This window comes from Lycorma delicatula, chromosome 12, assembly GCF_047948215.1.
Source record: "Lycorma delicatula isolate Av1 chromosome 12, ASM4794821v1, whole genome shotgun sequence".
NCBI lineage: Eukaryota > Metazoa > Arthropoda > Insecta > Hemiptera > Fulgoridae > Lycorma > Lycorma delicatula.
This window is the reverse complement of record NC_134466.1, coordinates 15,216,403-15,235,642: the sequence shown is the minus strand read 5'-3', so window position 1 is coordinate 15,235,642 and position 19,240 is coordinate 15,216,403. Positions and strand designations below refer to the sequence as shown.

The 19,240-nt window shown below is 28.6% G+C and overlaps 1 protein-coding gene across 4 annotated transcripts in view; it reads left to right on the top strand.

Annotated features, from left to right (window-relative positions):
- hyd (E3 ubiquitin-protein ligase hyd) overlaps nt 1–19,240 on the top strand; it is a 150,537-nt gene that overhangs the window by 92,435 nt on the left and 38,862 nt on the right. For all 4 annotated transcript variants that reach the window (XM_075380019.1, XM_075380017.1, XM_075380016.1 and 1 more), the window contains 2 exons: nt 510–745; nt 2,337–2,676. In XM_075380019.1, coding sequence (XP_075236134.1) covers nt 510–745; nt 2,337–2,676 — 576 coding nt within the window. The remainder of the gene's footprint in view (nt 1–509; nt 746–2,336; nt 2,677–19,240) is intronic.

Here is a 19,240-nt window from a genome sequence, read left to right as displayed (position 1 = left end):
TATAATTTTTTTTTTGAAATTCAAAATTCATGTAATATATTAATTTTTGAAGGAATAATAATTACAATGCATAACACATAAATATTCCTGAGATGGATTAATATCCAAAGTGCTCGGACATAATAATAAAAATAGTTGTTAGTGGAAATTATTATATAATTAATTTATATCGATACCAACAGGCAATGATTAATAATTATTACACTACCAGCTAATTAGTGGTTTTAATACTAATGATTCTTAGTTTTAAGTAAAGTTTTTTTTAAAGCAACATGTCCTATCTGAGAGTGATGTAGATTTATTAGAATAAACACTATATGAACTATAAGATTTGAACTCATTCTGTAAGAGGTGTTAAAAAAAATATAGTGCTTAGCACAATTATTGTTATATCTTTCATTTAAATTGAGTAAGTGTTGTTGAGTAATTTATAAAGCAACATTTTTTTATATTTAATGTACTCTTATTAATCATAAACTTCCTTATTTTTTATTTATTTTTTTTTGTAGCATCAGACCCGCATTCTGCAAGAAGAGAGTTTTTATCGTACTGTTTATCATTGATGAGAGCACATAATAATGAACATGCAGATTCATTACCCGTTTTAGATGTATCCTCTTTGCGCCACATAGCATATGTATTTGATGCGCTGATTTACTATATGCGTTCCGGATCTGATCAAAATCCTACAACTGATGATAATATTCGTGATACTACAAATAGCGAATCTTGGAATCAGCAGCAGGTAAGCAGTGAGTTTAGTTACAATGATTAACATATGATGCGTATGATGATAACATTTTCAATTTCATTAATTTTCATTTTCAATTTGTTAAAGAAAAAAATCAGTTCATTAATTTTCTTTGTAATTGTATACAAAGTAATACTACTGGTCTTTTATTTCTCTATATAAAGTTGATCCTTGAGACCTGCAGTTTTTCACTGTGCACTAATATTACTGCTTAGGTGGAATCACTTTATCACTTACGTAACCACTATTTAATTTCATTTGTATACTTTTAATATATGATTGAAGCCGCTTGCAGTGACTGATTCATTAGCTTTTTGTGTATTTTTAAGTTCTTAAATGACACTGATTTTGTAGGTTCTTCATTTTAAACATTGTGTTGCTGTTAAAACTGTTTTTTCACTAATTCTTACAGAGATAATGTATGCAACAATTTTACAGGAGACTACAACATTTTTTTTTTATGTGTGAACCACTTTGACTTAAGTGCCCGAAAGACAACTGAGTGCATATTTATCTCCCTTCCCTAGTATTTTTTCAGAAACTTTTGAGTGAACATTTATTTTTTCAATTTATTCTGTATATAAGTGTTAAGAATCATATTCTGAAACAGTTCTTGCATCTGAATTCATACACAGATCATCTTGAAAAAGAATTTCGTTTAAGAAATCTTGAGAGATGAAAAACTAATACATCTCTGTATAGTAAACACTTCTTAAGATAAGTATAGCTGATGATTTAACTACAGAACTCATGCCAAAATAAGTATAAGGCTCTGTATTACCGATGAACAATACTTTCTCAACAAACTTTCTATGATTTAAAATTTTGGGTCGAGCAATTTGTATATGTTAATTTGAACATACTATTCTCTTTATTTTATTGGCATCAGTGCTAATATTAATAAACAAACACTACATAATAATAGAGTAATAAATCAGAATTCACTAATTGTGAGACGTCTTGACCCCTGAGTTATCTATCTTTAGCCTTGAGTTCTATTTATTATGACTTATATTAGATGTGTGTATTGTGTTCAATAATTCTGCAACATGATAAAGCACAGCTACACACACTTTGCCTGGAACTCATGTGAGATACTTATAAAGTTGAAATTTGAACCTATTCCACACCCTCCGTGCTCACCAGATTTGGTGTCCTGCAATGTTCATTTCATCCTGCAACTAAGGAAAGATATTAAGGTATTCATTTCACCGCGGATGTTGAACTGAAGGAAACAGTGAGTGTTCATGGATCAAGGAACAACATGGACCGCCAGCATTTTTCATCGATAGAATGAGAACTGGTTTACCTTTTAGAGAAACGTGTAGGGAAAAATAAATGTAAGATTTTATAGCGAATAAAATGTACTTTTATACTGTACGTGTTTTATTTGACCATCTCATTTCATTTGTGAGTTACTCGTAACTTGAATTAAGTTCATATTTTATGAAGAATTCCATTCTTCATATTTTTTAAGGAATTGCAATCTTGGTTTTATGGAAAATTTTAAATGAAAAAACAAAAACATAGTTTTCATTAATTCATGTAACCGATAATGTAATATTTCTAATATTTTATGTTACAGGATGAAAATGATAATGATGAGACTGATGATGATCTTGTACAATCTGTGACCGGTTTGGAAACCGATAGCATGGATGAAGCAGATACATGTAATGGTGCTGTAAATGGAACGACGAATGGCAATGGTGGTGCTAGTAGTAGCATTAATAAAGGACGCAAACATTCATTTTTCCAACGCAGTGAATCGACTCTTTGTCTCGGCTGCCCACCGCCAGATCCGTTTGATACACCGATGAATCGTGCATTACCTTTGGCAGATCAACCGCATTTATTACAACCGAATGCTAGACGTGAAGATCTTTTTGGAATACCTCGTCAACCCATAACTGTGCCTGCTGCCGGTATGTCTTTCTAGTACATTTGTGTTGGATTTATTTTGTGTTTTGTGTACATTAGCTATTTATTTTCATTTTCATTTTGAATATTATAGAAAATTCAATCTTGTTAAAAGCCCATTTACAGGTTTTAGTATTATAACATGAAAAGAGCTTAGGATCTCTACAGCATCTTCCCTTAGTAGTTTTTTATAGGGTTATCTTTTTCAGATATTTCTTTAACTTATAGGCACCCAGAATTTCCATTCAGCACTTTGAAGGTTAGGGTTTAAATAATGGAATATTGTAAAGACTTTGTTTCAACATTTGTAGGGAAGAGAAGTAGTTTAATAATGGGATTTGCAGGATGTCACAACAGCATTAAGTAATCCTGAACACTGAATGTTGCTACTGATGACAATAAATACAGTGCGCATTCAGATTTTGGGTCCACAAAATCTGTAATGCAATCTTAATCTGTAATGTAATCTTAAAACCAAGGTTCCATATGCTCACATAAAAATGAAATAATATGTTTTATTATCTTGCCAGTAATTATAATGTTGGAAGTGTTTCTTTTATTTATTTATTTATTTATTTTTTAAATTAACTGTTGCATGTAGAGAGATGTAGGTACCACACTGGGGCTTAACAATTATTCTATTTACCATTATGATTTCTTGATCAGCAACGTGATATCTCAGCAACAGAGATATCTCTGTTCATCTCTTGATCTTAAAAGTTAATGATTAAGGAATTAACTTTAGTTGTCTTATAAAAAGCTGTAATGTTTCCATTTTATAAAAATGGAATGCTTTCTTGGTATGCTTTCTTTATAAAAGAAAGCATACTGCCTGATAAAATTAGTTTCTTCTTAAAGTTATTCTATCAATTTGCACGACATTTTACCTTGAATTTTTGATTAATGTGCTTTTATTATCCGATTGTACAAGGCTTGTTATTTTAAAGTACTGTCCGTTTTGAATTTGCCACTTATTTATGCAATGTGAACAGATTTGCGTAGTTCAAATATTTCAATCTAATAAGCAACAATTTTTTGGTTAGTTTTTGTTGTTTATATTCATCCATTTATAATGAGTACTACGATTCATTATTCTTGTGTGAAGTACAAGATGCAATTATACTATTGATGGAAAAAAGTACTTCTGTAGCCTAAAATTCACAGACAAATTTATGATGTTTATGTGCCATATATTATGTATGACACAAGAGCAAATGAATGTTCATGATTAAGAATGTAGCAGCCGACCATCAGTGATATGGATGATTAGATTGATAAGTTGAGAAAATCTGCGCTTCACTGTCACAATTATCTTTGATGTTATCTGATGTTTCAGTTGTGTGCCAGGTTGATGCTGAAGATGTTATTGACGTACACACGTACACAAGGAAAATCATCTAAACTGCAGCACTTGAATTTTTTATCATTATGAAATTGTGATCAATATGTTGTTGAATTATATTGTTACCAGTAGTGCCATCTGGATTTCTTGTTTGAATGTCAAAACAAAGTAGCGTTTAGTGCAATGGTGGCCGTTCATCTCCTAGACTGAAATTCAAACAAAAATGCTCAGTAAAGAAGCTACTGCTACTGCTACTGATTTTTGGGACAAAAAAGGTGTCTCGGTTGATGAATTTAGGGATAGTGAAACTACCATGAATGCCAGTACGAATCGAAAAACTTCTAAAAATCTTAAAGAACTATATAAAACAAAAAATGTGGGATGCTATCCCATGGGATTGTGTTTTTGCATGACAGTGCCCGTCCACACATGGCAAATCAGACAGCGAGGCAATTAAAAAGATTTCTTGGAAAATCTTCATTCTTCTTCTACCTGATAGCTCTGATTTATTTTCCAGCAATTATTATTTTCATCTCAAACAGTGGCTTGAATCCCCCAAAGGTACTAATTGAAAAATGGTGTTACTACTGGTTTAAATCACTGGTAACAGAATTTCTTGAAGGAATGAAGCTAATGAAATGCTATGGAAAATGCGTTAAAGATTCTATGATCATGTGAATAATGATCGATTGGTTTTCATGAATCATCATCTAATTTTACGCTAGCAATAATTTCATGTGTTATTGAAGTAAACAGCCTTCTAGCTAGTGATCACTAATAACTAAACTCCCGTTATGGAGTTATGTACATTATTTTTTAATTCCCTCAGTGTGAAACTACTTTTAATAAATGCCATTCCACAGTCAGGAAATTTATATATATATATATATATATATATATATATATATATTTTAATATGTGAAATATAAACCAACAAATTATAGTAATTAGTAAGTTAAACGTTTACTTTATTAATTTCCAATAACTAGTTTTCGTAATATCCTGCATCTTCAGTTTGTATTAAATTCTATTATGTATTACATTAAAACGTATTACATTTAAATTTATTAGAAGCATTTAAATTTCATATTTATTTATTTCTTGTAATAACACAAATTTAGAAATATTAGAAGATTATTAAAGATGACATAAAATTAAATAAATTAGAAAAATATTACATTTATGAATAAAAGCAAAATTTCAATTTGATAAACTATCAGATGGTGTTTGAGGGAGACAGTCTTATAAAAACTACGACAGATTGCAGTACTTGTTTAAATTAATATGCAATTTTAATATTTTTATTTTTAAATTTTTATTATGCAATAATAGAATTATTTCAATCATTGCTGAGGATGCGGGATTCCGTGAAAGTACTTTTCATGAAAAATTAAGGTAAGGTATGTTTTATCTCAATATTCTGTATTAGGTGATTTATTTATTAAAATTTAAAATTATATTTGTATATATATTTATTTATTAAAAATATATTGTTCATTATTTTGGAATTAAAAATTAGTCAGCATTCGCCATAAACACCAAACTAATTATTTTAAACAAATAAATTTCTCATTTACTATTTATTTCTGGACTATAAACTTCATTGTAAACTTCCATGTAAACCTACAAATTTATATAAAAGGTACTTTTTGAATATACTGATTCATCTCTATATCTTAGATACACACCTAAAATACAATTTATAAACTTTTGTTGTATGTTTAAAACTTATGAAAAAGGTGTGGTATTACATGAGAGAGCATTTAAATAATTGATGATGTATCAGTGGATTCAAAAAGTACTTTTTATATAAATTTGATATGTTTACATTAAGCTTGTCATAAAATTATTGATGCTTGTGATTTTTGTTGATATTAAATATATACATATTGTATCCTCATGCACAGTTAATTTAATGTAATTACTTTGATTCAGTCTCTTTCACTTTTTTCTTGTATGCTGTTTTTATTTTTTCTCTTGTTAGCACATCTACAGAACGCAAGGTATATTTGTAAAAAAAAACTTAATAAAAATGAGTTTAGAGAACTCAGAATTTGAACTCAGTCAGGTGTTTTTTTTTACCGATTAATAATTTTTGCAAATTTAATATTATTTGTTATTACCAAGCAACAATTTTACAATAATGAATTATTATTGTATTTTAGTTAGAATAGTAGTTACTTTTGTGCATGTATGATTTGTTTTAGAAAATAGATTACTTTTCATCATTAAACATGTAGTTACTATTATTTTTGTTATTTTCCCTTTTTATACGTAATAAATTATGGAACCGTTGTCAACATGCTGTCGCGGTAATTTTGGTTTTCTTTCTATTCTAAACTTATTTTCTTTCTTATTTCTTTTTCTGTTTTTTACATTAAAAAATTATAATAAAATGATTTTCTTAATAAAATTCTTTTCTTTTCTTTTGTTATTCACAACTGTGCTAACCTTTTAATGACACTTTATTCTTGAATGCCATTTTGCATCTTGTTTGCTAATGAAATTCAGGAAATTCCTTCCCTGATAAATTGGTATGTTTACATTACATTGTACATAATTATTATTAAACAGAAATTCACAAACTAACTTTAAAAAGATAATATATAATACTACTTACTTATATATTTATATCCAAAATAACCAAAACTACTTAATCAAAATCTATGTAAAATTCAATTAATAGGCCTGCCATTGCAGAACATTACTGCAATGTTCTGCAACCTTTAACCTTTTGTTGAGCTGTAAGCCATTGTACTCACAACTGCCACATAACAGCAGTGCAAGCACTCTAGTGGTCATTTTTCGCAACATGTGCTCTTAATTGTTGTTTACACGATTACATGTGCTCTAGTATGCTATTCGAAACATTCAGATGTACTCTCTCAACTATTACATAGATAAACAGATACAATGCATACTTAAGGAAATAGAGTTAATAAATTGATTCCATAATTTAGAATTGCCCTTATAAATGATTTTTTTTTTTTTCACAATATAGTATGATACCTAAAAGTGAAAGCATCTAACATTTTATTGTTAAATCTTCAATTCACTATTTTCTATCAAACTTGCTTCAATAAATTATTATTTAATAATATTTATTGTTAATGTTGTATGAACATTAGGAACATGTAAAAGTTCCTTGAATATTAGTAATAATATTATGATTGAAATCTGTAATAAAACAGTTTGCAATATGTATAAACATTTTTAATTTGTTTTTGATCATATCTGTTGACTTTTAAGATATAACATTAACAACCCTTCTTAACCTAAATAAAAAAAATAAATTAACCTTTTGCGATAAATTTATTTAGCAAAACTTATTTACATGAGACTGGGGTCATTGTCATGTGTGACAAAATCTAGCATTAATGAAGGTTATGGTGATGTGATGTCGTTAACATTATGATGTTACTTGATCGATAAGGGACTCAGAATCACTCAGAATTAAAGGGCTTGGTTTTATTCCATAGCTACTAGTTTGGCATTTTACTCAAAACATGGATAGCAAACAAAAGAATTCGTAGATACAAAAGCATTCACAGATTTATTAATCCGTTATGTTCCAGTAAAGAAGTGATTACCCTGTTGTCAGCTACCATAATCAGATTTAAGAATTTTTAATTTTTACAAGTATTTTTGTGAAATTTTTCTGACATGTTTGACACAGTCATATCTTTAAATTATCTAAAATTATTTTACGCAAACAGAAGCAAAACTGTGTACTTTCCATGTAATTTTTCATTGAGGTTAATTATTAAATTATTCTCGGTGAATTCCAAAATGGTCTGCAATAAATTTTTATTCAAGATTAAAATTTAGATTTTCCCTTATCTTAAATAAGTTCTGTATTAATTTTGAACTGTATAAACCGTCCTTTTGAACTGTTCAAACTACACAAGTTGTTTGATTATGCATAAAGATAATAATTTTCTGCAAATGTCTGCTTTATCAATTTCTCAGTTTGTTCTTCCAGTTTAAAGCTGAACTTTATATATATTGTGTATGCAAAATATTTCAGTGTTGTAGGACTAAGGCTGTAAAAATTGAACAAATGGTTCAGTCTCATGGGCGAGGTTGTGACTTGAGTGAAAATTTTTAAACTACTTAAATAAAGGTTGATTCAGTTTAGTTAGTAATTCGGGTTGTATACCTGTTTTGTGTTGTTGGATTTTAAAAAAAATATGGAACATGTGACTATAAAACTTTGATTTTTACTCAGAAAAAGTGCTAAAACAAGCCCCTGGCAATGAAGCTGTATCTCGTTCAAGACATTTGTATGTTAAAGTGGTTTGCTCATTTTTGTGATATCAGATGTCTTTAGTTGATCAGAAGGGAAGGCACTCAGCTGTCACTGTCACTGTTGCGATAAAAAAGTTAAATACATGCATAAACAATGGGATGCTGTTTACTGTGCATGAATTACTGTTTCTATCTACCAAGATGTCCTAAAAAATTTATTGGACGAAATTTTTTGCATGCGACTACATTTTCATAAAATTAAGGATTGTTGTTTCCTGTTTCTCAACAATGTGCCAGTTCACACAGCCATCATTTCAGTTAACACAGCCAAATTCTGTTGATGGTGGTGGATCACCCTCCATATTTGACAGGTATAACTCTTGCAGACTATTTTCTATTATCTAAAGTCAAGATGTTGTAAAGGGAAGATGTACAAGTCTGTAGATGTCGTAGAGGGGAAAGTGTTAGATGGATCTTTTAGACAATTCCAAAAGAAGATATCACTAGGGTTTTTGATAACTTTAAAATGTTATATTGCGTTAAAGAGACTTATGTAAAAAATTATTAAATTATTAACAGATAAAGGGTAGCCTTTTTGGCTTGCACATATTATTTGGTAGATGATGCTTATACTCTGATCCAAAAGTTATGTCTTAAATATCAGACATTGTGCACATGAACTTGATTACATACATTATAAAAGTAATAATTATAAAAAAAATGAATACATTAAAGCCATTAATTTAAAGGTGATTTCTTATTTATGTTCATGATCATAATGGTTAATTTTGACGAAAACTATATTTTGAAAAAAAAAATAAACCTTCATGGTATTATAGTTTTTTGAAATTACACAGAAGTAGTGCCGACTGTAATCGTGTTTGTTATTGATGCATTATAATTTAATATGAAGTAATTGCTGGCAAAATTTTGTTTGTACCGATGTTAAGTTTGTTAGTAATTGAAAGATGATTTTGAAAGAGTTTCATTATAAGTTTATAACATTTATTTGGTGTGACAGATAGGAAGACTTAACTTTTGATGTAATTATAGGGGCTAGGTTTATAGAAAATCTATAATTTAATTTTCTTCCTCTTTTTAATACTGATTTTCTCTTTGTGCAGTATTAATATTGATTTGCGCCATTGTTGTAATTGTTATAATCTATACATCTGTTACTTCATATTTTTTATATTACACAAGAGTGTTGAAATATGAATTTTTGTAAAAGTTATTTTCTTAAAAATTTGGGCGAATATAGTAAAATGGGTATATATGAAATAAAATGAAAATGTGAAGTAAAATTAAAAGAAATTAATGAATGTTGTATTATTGAAAAAAATAATATTGTATTATTCAAACAAGTAAAAGACTCGAGAAGAAAGATTTTATAAAAAAAATTGTAATAATGTTGTTCGTAACAGTTAATTTTGTTAAAAAATAAATTGTTAGTAATCATTGTTTATGCATCACTTATTTTTCACTTATTAAATAATGTTTTTATAGTCTTAGGAGGTGATCGTGAATATTGGGTTTGTTCTTAGTTTCCATAATTTTTTTCTGGAAAAATCAAATGACAGATTTAAATGAAAAATTAGATTATGTACTTAGACAATTGAGTATATTTTTAAACTATACATCCTCATTGTTAGTATATCGATCAGTAAGGTTTTTATGACATAGTGAATCGATAAACTCTTGAATAATTCTAATGTTCTAAGGGTTAGTGTTCAAAAGTAAGTTGCAAAACCATGAGAAAAAATAATTTTTATTCCTGTCATTCTAAAGACCCTCAACCTGCATTCATTAATGGTTACCTTTTCTTTTCTTTTTTTTTGTAAAAATCTAGGTTTATCCTGTGCAAGCTTTTTTCCCCACAAAGACAGCATTTATTACAGATGTATAAATTTATTCTAAGTTAATAAAAAAAAAAAATTAAATTAGATCAAATTAAGCAGTAAGTAAATTAGGAATTTATTTTTATAAAAAAATTATATTCAGCTGCTAGGATGTGATTTGCTTAGATGGATTGAAACAAATTAGTTTTAGGAATTTTAAAAACTACAAAAAAATCATTTTTCAGTTATTTAAATTTTGAATTTTTGAAGTATCCCAATTAAGGCTAAATTAAGTTGCCAAATTTAGGGTAAGTTGATTGTTACCATTAATTGTTGTAAAATCTCCACTAGAGATTTTAAAAATTGTTATAAAAAAATAATTTTTACACAACATATAATCTACATGTTATGTAAATTACATAAGGAATGGATTGGTGTGCTATTTCGTGGATAAAAAAAACAAAACTTATCCAGTATTTGTTGGATTGACTGAAGAAGTTTTCAGGTATATGTACAAGCATATAAATGTGATGAGCAAAGGTGTGATTATACTGATCACACCTAATGTGATCAGTGTTAAAAATCAGTTGTGAAAAATTCTTTTCGTTTGAAAAATTGCCATGTAAATAAAGGGTTTGGGAAAAGATTCTAGTATTTTAATGCAAAAGTAAAAGAAGTTTTTTTTATTCCAAATGAAATTTATTAAACAAAATATGTGCCATTTTGATTGGTCATATTTTTCCATTATTGAACTAAAACCATAATCCTGTTGCTGTAGAATTTCTGTGTTTTCTAAACAAAAAACATGATAAATGACTTCACAAGCCTCTTTTGAAGCTAACTTCTTTATACTGTTAAAAGAGTTCTGTAGAGAATGAAATAAATGGTAGTTTATGCAAGGGTAGAACTGTATGATGGATGCAACAAAACCCTCTGGTGAAGCTCTTATCAATTTTCGACAGGTCACTGAAGATGTGTGGGGCTTAGGATTGTCATGATATAGAACAACACTTTTCCTATCAATAAAATGAAAACTCTCTTGATCGCTTGGTGTAATCTAATCGGTTGTTAACAGTTGAGGTCAGAATCGATTGTTTGATCTGGTGGCAGCAGCTCAAAGGGAAGAATTCCTTTCCAAAACCATACACGCACATCAAGCACATGTGTAAATCACCTTTCTTAGTGTTAATTCTGGCTTTTTCCATTGTTTTGAGGAGCTTCACCGTTCATTGTTGTCCACGATTAATTTTTCATCACCCATGTTGAGCTGTTTCAAAGATGATTTGATTTTGTTCAGTTTTAGCAACTATTCATAGATGGAAATTTGACCATTAAATTTTTCATTGTAAAATTATGTGGCACCCAAGTATTGAGTTTTTTGTATATCCAACTTCCTTCAAACGGTTAAAACTATATTGTAGTTGGTGTTCAGTTTATTACTGATATCACTTTACCCAGTCTTGCTCAGTGTTGTCCATGTTTTTGACTTTTTTTAGTCTTTGGTTGATTTTCAAATTTGAAATGCTTGACTAGCTTTGTGCTACATGCACTGGTAATCTTATTGTGTCCATAAACTTATACATTTTTTAGCAGCTTGTGTAATAAAATTTTAAAATGTATACGATTTTAATGTTATAGAAGAATAGTAATCAAATTTGACAACACTTAATGCATGTAAAGTTAACACATCAGTAGTATTTTTAGAAAAGTCATGATTATATTAGTTTCATTTATTTAAAAGTTATTGCATCTTGAAAATGATTGAAAATAAAGTAGAAATTATTTTGATATTTTTATTTTCATTCATTTTCAAGAACAATAACTTTTAATTAAATAAAACTTATTTCATTTATTTAAAAGTTATTGCATCTTGAAAATGATTGAAAATAAAGTAGAAATCATTTTGATATTTTTATTTTCATTCATTTTCAAGAACAATAACTTTTAATTAAATAAAACTTATATTACCGTGCCATTTTTTAAAAAGCTTCATGATGTGTCCACTTTACGTGCATTGATGTGTTGTGTCAGATTTGATTAATATGTATTATCAGAGTTACGCGATTTGAAAGCCATCTACTGGAAGAATATGAAGAAATTTTTAACCCTAACCCCGAGTATAATAAATGAACAAGTGAAATTTAATTATGATGATTGGTTCAGTGAAAATAATAAATTTAATTAAATTATTAAAAATTGTAATTTATTTGTAACTCTTAACAATTGAAGAAATAGCTACTGTGATGGTCTTAACTGTGGTTGTAGCAGTGATGTCATTGTTGCAAGAGTTACAGTGCTTCGTTTTATTGTACATTGAAATCTCTCTTGGCAACCACCTTTGTAAAAGACCATATTTCTCAGAACGTGAATAAATTGCAGTACTGACATTGTTCTCTAAGACGACCACTTCCTAACCCAACCGAGACCATTAAATATTCATTCGAGGCGACCACCAATTTGTTGCTTCTTTTTGATATAAAACTAAATGTTGGTCACAAATTTAATAGCAGATTAGGAACAAATTTTAATTCTATTACAAAAAATTCAGTCATTTACAAAAATAAATTTAACTTAAAAAATAAGACAAGAAAATGTAGATCTAATCTACAAAGATGCACTGCTTATTCGTTCATTTTTAGTTACATATGTCCAAGATGTTTACCATAGCTTACTTTATAGAATACACACTTCTGGTGTTACATGGCAAACAAAAGCAAGAAATGATTGAGATTGTGGCAGACTTCAATTCTGATTATCTCACTGTTGTGTTCAATTTGAGTTATACGTTTAATTATAAGTCTTGGTTTAATGTTTGTGTTTTCATGTGTTTTCTTTTACAATTTTTGTTACTGTAGTTTTATTAATTTCATCAGTAAAATGTCAGGAAAAACAAAATCAAAACATTAAATTTAGAAAGGCGATTAAAAATTGATGCTAGTTGTGGACTGTCAGAAAGAAAGTTAATGGAAAATTATGCTTGTGGTAGAATACAAATCCAAAATAAATATTTAAATAAAAATTATTTAAAAATTGTAATAAAAGTACAAAAAAGGAAATTTTTCCAATTTTACGAAGAAGTGAATGATTTAACTTTGGCTTGGTTTGAAGGTGCCTGGGTGTAAAAACTGCCTATAACGGTAACTTCTACAAGAAAAAGCAACAAGTTATCTGCAACTTCAAATGGAGACATTTACTAGAAGCAGTGGTTGCTAGGAATGAAACAATATTATTTTTAAAAAAATATGATATGGACATCACATGTTTTCTTGTACGCCTATTAAATTACATACGCACATTTTTTTTTTGCTGTACTTCATTATTTAAACTTTTCATTTGAAAGTGATATACGATCCTCCAATTCTTTAATAAAGTGGACAGTTACACAATTGCTAAAATTTTAGTTAACATCAAATATTTATGCAATAATTAATTTAACATTCTTATCTGAAATATTAGGATAGAATAAAAATCCCTTTATTACTCTTTAAATAAATTTATGTCTTATATCTATGTAATACTATGTTTTTTTTAAATTGTTGATGTAACCATCAACAAAATGAAAACAAAAACAAATTATCAGATGTTTCGCCAAAATCTAATGTGGGTACCACATGACTTACTTGTATGCTTATTAAATTACTTATACACATTTTTAAAAGTACATAAAATTTTATTTTATTAATAATTTTTGACATTTTTCATATTTTTTTTTTATTGTTATTATTGAAACATTATTTATTGTAAAAATCTTTTTACAATCACAAGTTAATAATTATTAATAAATCAATATATGCAAAGTCTGATTCGAACTGATGTGCCTTCTAGCAACAGTAATAATTGAAGAACATAAGAAAGAAGCTGTAATAAGAAAGGGAGTCCGACAAGGATGTTCCCTATCCCTGTTACTTTTTAATCTTTACAAGGAACTAGCAGTTGATGTTAAAGAACAATGTAGATTCAGAGTAACAGTACAAGTTGAAAAGTTAAAGATGCTACTATTTGCTGATGATGTAGTAATTCTAGCTAAGAGTAAAAAGATTTAGAAGACACAATGAATGGCATGGATGAAGTCCTATGCAAGAACTACCGCATGAAAATAAACAAGAACAAAACAAAAGTAATAAAATGTTGTAGAAATAACAAAAATGGATCACTGAATGTGAAAATAGGAGGAGAAAAGATAGGAGGTAGAAGAATTTTGTTATTTGGGAAGTAGAATTACTAAAGATGGATGAAGCAGGAGCGATATAAAATGCCGAATAGCACAGGTGAAACGAGCCTTCAGTCAGAAATATAATTTGTTTACATCAAAAATTAATTTAAATGTCAGGAAAAGATTTTTGAAAGTATATGTTTGGAGCATTGCTTTATATGGAAGTGAAACTTGGACGATCGAAGTACTTGAGAAGAAAAGATTAAAAGCTTTTGAAATGCGGTGCTGTAGGAGAATGTTAAAAATCAAATGGGTGGATAAAGTGACAAATGAAGAGGTGTTGCGGCAAACAGATGAAGAAAGAAGCATTTGGAAAAATATAGCTAAAAGAAGAGATAGACTTATAGGCCATATATTAAGGCAACCTGGAATAGTCGCTTTAATATTGGAGGGACAGGTAGAAGGAAAAAATTATGTAGGCAGGCAACGTTTGGAATATGTAAAACAAATTGTTAGGGATGTAGGATGTAGGGGTATACCGAAATGAAACGACTAGCACTAGATAGGGAATCTTGGAGAACTGCATCAAACCAGTCAAATGACTGAAGACAAAAAAAGTGCCTTCTTATAAGATCCAAATATTTCATTAATTAAAATTTGGCTATAACTCTGGAACCAATGAAAATAAGTACCACTTAGATGCATCATTGAAAACCTCTCAATGAGCGCTTATTATTGTAGTTAAGGAAAGTCAAAAATCCAAATTTTTTTTGGATTTTGGGCTTTTCTTGGACACTTAGGTTCAATCGATTGCAATCAAAAGGAGAGGGGAGGTTCACAACTAGATGTTAATCTAAAAACCAAAATTTTTCACAATCACAATATTTCCTTTACTTAAGGAAGTTAAAATTTGTTAGTGAAAGTGAATCTGTCTGTGAAAACATAGTGGCTGAGTGGTTGCAGCAGTTGCCATTATTAATAAAAGACTTATGATCTCAAGGACATTACAACGTTGACAAAACAGGACTTCTTTTTATCAAGCTTTACAGACTTAATTGACATTCAAAGGTTAGTATTGCATACGGTACTAAAATAGTAAAACAAAGAAGAGCAGTAATATTGTGTGTCAATACTGTAGGAGAAAAAGAACCTCTATTAACGATTTGCTGTAGTCAAAACTTTTCCAGAAATTCAATATGTGTGAACTGAAAGTAGAATAGTACACAAATCGATAGGCTTGCATGATGAGCTCGATATCCACTGATCGGATTGAAAAATTTGATGAAAAAAACAAGACAGAAAAGTGCTGTTAGTTTTGGGGACTATGACCTATGTCTCTTGAAATAGTCAGTAACTGTTACGAGAGCAGTTATTGACTTTAAAATGTTACATGACTGGATTTAAAAACTTTCTTTGACGGATGTTGTGGAATATGTAAAGGAAGCATGGATTAGTGAGGATGAAAACATGGTAAAAATTTGTTTTAGGAAAGGTGGTATTGATTTTGCGTTACTTGGGGAAGAGAATATAAATGAAAAAACTAGAATTCAAATTGAAAATGAAGTCGTAGAACTCCGTCAGTAGATCAGCATTGATATTGATGTTCACCTTAATGAAGATGAGTAGGTTGAAGATGAAAATGGTTGTGAGAAAGAAATTCTGGATTAGCAATGCTAATGCTTCTACTTTGAAAGATACTGAAGAGACTATGATTGAGGAGATGAAGAAATTCAGATAGTTCCTTTAGTTCTGTCAACAAATTAAAAATATTAGTAATCTGGGTAATAATAAAATTATTGACAACTTTGCCAAACAAATACTTCAAATAGTAACTGTTTTTAGAGGTTAGTAAACAAAATTTATGTTAAATACTGTATTTGGTATATACAGTATTTTTGAAGGACCACTTAATTTGTTTAAAATACAAAAATTAGTTAACCCCTCAGTATATACTTTCATATTTAACATTATTTCCATTTTACAAAATTTTATTAACCTGTTGTGACTATAGATTTATCCTTGTTATTACAGTAATAATTATATCATTTGACTATTTGTGTAATTTTAATGAAAGGGATTTCTTCTGTAATTCCAATTATGTTTTTTTTTATTCAAAAAATTAATTATTGTAAACCTTTAATGAGAATTAATGATCATACTGACAGTTATGTTCTCTAAGGCAACCACCTCTACAAAAGTTCAAAATTTTCTGGAACCAGGGCTGGTTATCTTACGGAGATTTCACTGTAATGACTGGCTGAATTTTTTTCTGTGTGATGCTAGTACACATTCTCATCTTTTAAAACGTATTTGTATTTACTGCCTGAATTATTTTCTGGATGATTCAATACATTCTAAACCTCCCTTTAAAACATTTATACCATACTCCTCATTTGAAAAAAATCCCTTTCATATTTATTTCCACAATGTTTGATAAGTAAATCGGCATAAAGTTATTAATAAATCGGAATATTCTGGTTATATTTACCTTCTTTTGATGTTTTTTTTTTTTTTTATTAATTTCATTCCGAGTTCATTTTACCTTGTTCTTGATGTAATTTTGCATATATTTTGTTCAAATTAATTTAAAAAAAATTATGTAGTTAATTATCACCAGACTACATGTGTTGTACGTCCATATAATGATGTCATTCTTAACTTATCTTGTGCTAAGTAATTAATCGATTTTCACTTTCATTTAATCTAAAAAAAAAAAATAAAGAACAATTTTTATAAAATCAAATTAATATTACATCTTTTTCCCAGGTTTTTTAATATAATGACGAAACACCACCAAAATCTTTTAAAATTACTAATTTTTTTTGATGCACCAAATGAATTGAATTTTCTGTAAATTTTTTATATTCTTGTGTAATCCTAAAATAAAAGCTTTTGTTGGAGGTCAAGACTGTATTACTACCAAACCTGAGAACATTTACAACCATCTAATTGGACAGCAATAATAATTGTACTTTTATTTATGCCCAGCTTTAATTTATTACAGTTTTCAAGTTTTATTAGTTGTAATTCATTATTATGTAATTATTATTAATAATTCAATAAATAAAGATTGCAAAAACAATCTTAACTAGTGCTTGAATGTATTCATTGTATAAATGAGTACATTTTACTTGTAATTACACCAAATTAGATGTACAGTTATTATTGTATAATATTTAGAAATTTTATTATTTAGAATTTTCAAATTCTTTTCTTTTTTTTGTAGTGTTTTCATTGATGATGTATTATTTATTATACACACACTTAACATTTGCATTATATGTCCAGTTCCTGTGCAACTCACAATCTTCTCTGTCTTCATTGGAATGGTTACTTTCACTATCATTATCTAAATGTATCATAAATTTTTATCCATCATTTCGTTGATTAGTGGTTCAACGAAACCACTAATCTTCTTATATTCAGTTTCAGCACATGTTCGCAATATAATCATCCTTATTCATTTCGTTCATTTTTTCCTCAGCTGATTTTTTATCTGACATTAAAAATGTAATGTTATTACTACCAGAATATCTTTTCAGAGCCAACCGTATCATCTCAAATGGTTAGATCAGTGAATGGTAAGGTGGAAGTTGCAGAACCTGTCAGTTGTTTTTTTAATCGTTCATCAAAATGGTACTTAATTATTGAATTTTTACATGATTTAACTATTTCATACAACTGTGTTTTAACATTGCTTTATTTAATGGAATATTTTTCTATTCTAACCAGTTAATCTTGCCACTTTTCCTGAATCAGAAGGCTTCTCTAAAAGTAAATTGTGGTATGGCATATTATTAATAACAATTGCTGACGGGGGGGGGGGGGGGATGGGAGACCAAGAATTAATTTTTTAGATGTCATTTCATGAAATTGTTGATGTCTTGATAGTCACCACTTTTTGAACTCATTTTCCAAATTAGCATCGTGTTTGGAATGAACCCCATTTTCCCTCCACCATGGATTATAATTAACATATCTCTTTTATTAATCGGCACTTTTACTCTTGCACCACTCTGACCATGATATTGTTGTCAAATTGAATGTTAAAATATTCAGTACCTCAAAAAAAAAAATTGGAATTTTCTTTTCTACAATTGGTTGTTTTTCTTAAATATTCTATCCTTTTCCACTAGATGTCTTTCTGAAGTCAAAAGTTTCCTATTATTATCAGTTTTATCACTTAAACCGTAACTCTTTCAGGATAACTGCTAGTTTAGTTGTAGTACCTTTAAATTGAATACTTTCTTGAAGTTCTTCATATAATTCATTTAACGTAGGTAGTTCATTATGTTTTGCGTGAAACTCAACTGTTCTTCTTACAACACCTTGATCAAAACTGTCTAATTCACTAACTGGTTTTGAAAGTTGTGTTATATATTTTTGGTATGCTGAATGAGCACAACCGAGCTCTATATTTAAGAAGAACCTGCCTTTTTTTCAGAGTTTTTGAACTTATGATCTTGAAATCTCATAAGCTGCAGGAGTTCTTTCTTCATATTTTTATTGTATATTAAATGTTTGTCACCTTCTTATTTTTTTAACTTTATAGCTTCTTTCTTCATAAAATCATATGTATTAACTATTTTATGACCTTGACTATGAAATTTTTTTTATTTTTAACTATGGATTTAATAAATTCTCCCATTGCAAAAAAAACAATTTGCTAACGAAAAACTTATCAATTCATTAATATACATGAAATATATATTCTGTAATGCTTCTCATTACAGAAGGAAACTACTCTACCATTTGTATTGGAACACACAAGAATTGAACTAAATCAGTTTATTGAAAATGAAAATAAAACATAGTATTGAATATTATTCAGTAATGCAAAAAAAAATTACTTAGCTATGTTTTAAATATGTATTAAATGACTAAGCTATTTGTAGACTATTATAATTTGATATGTAACTCAAATGTGAAATATTTTGATAACCTTTTTTTTCATATAAAGTGGTAATTCATTTTATGACACACTTGAT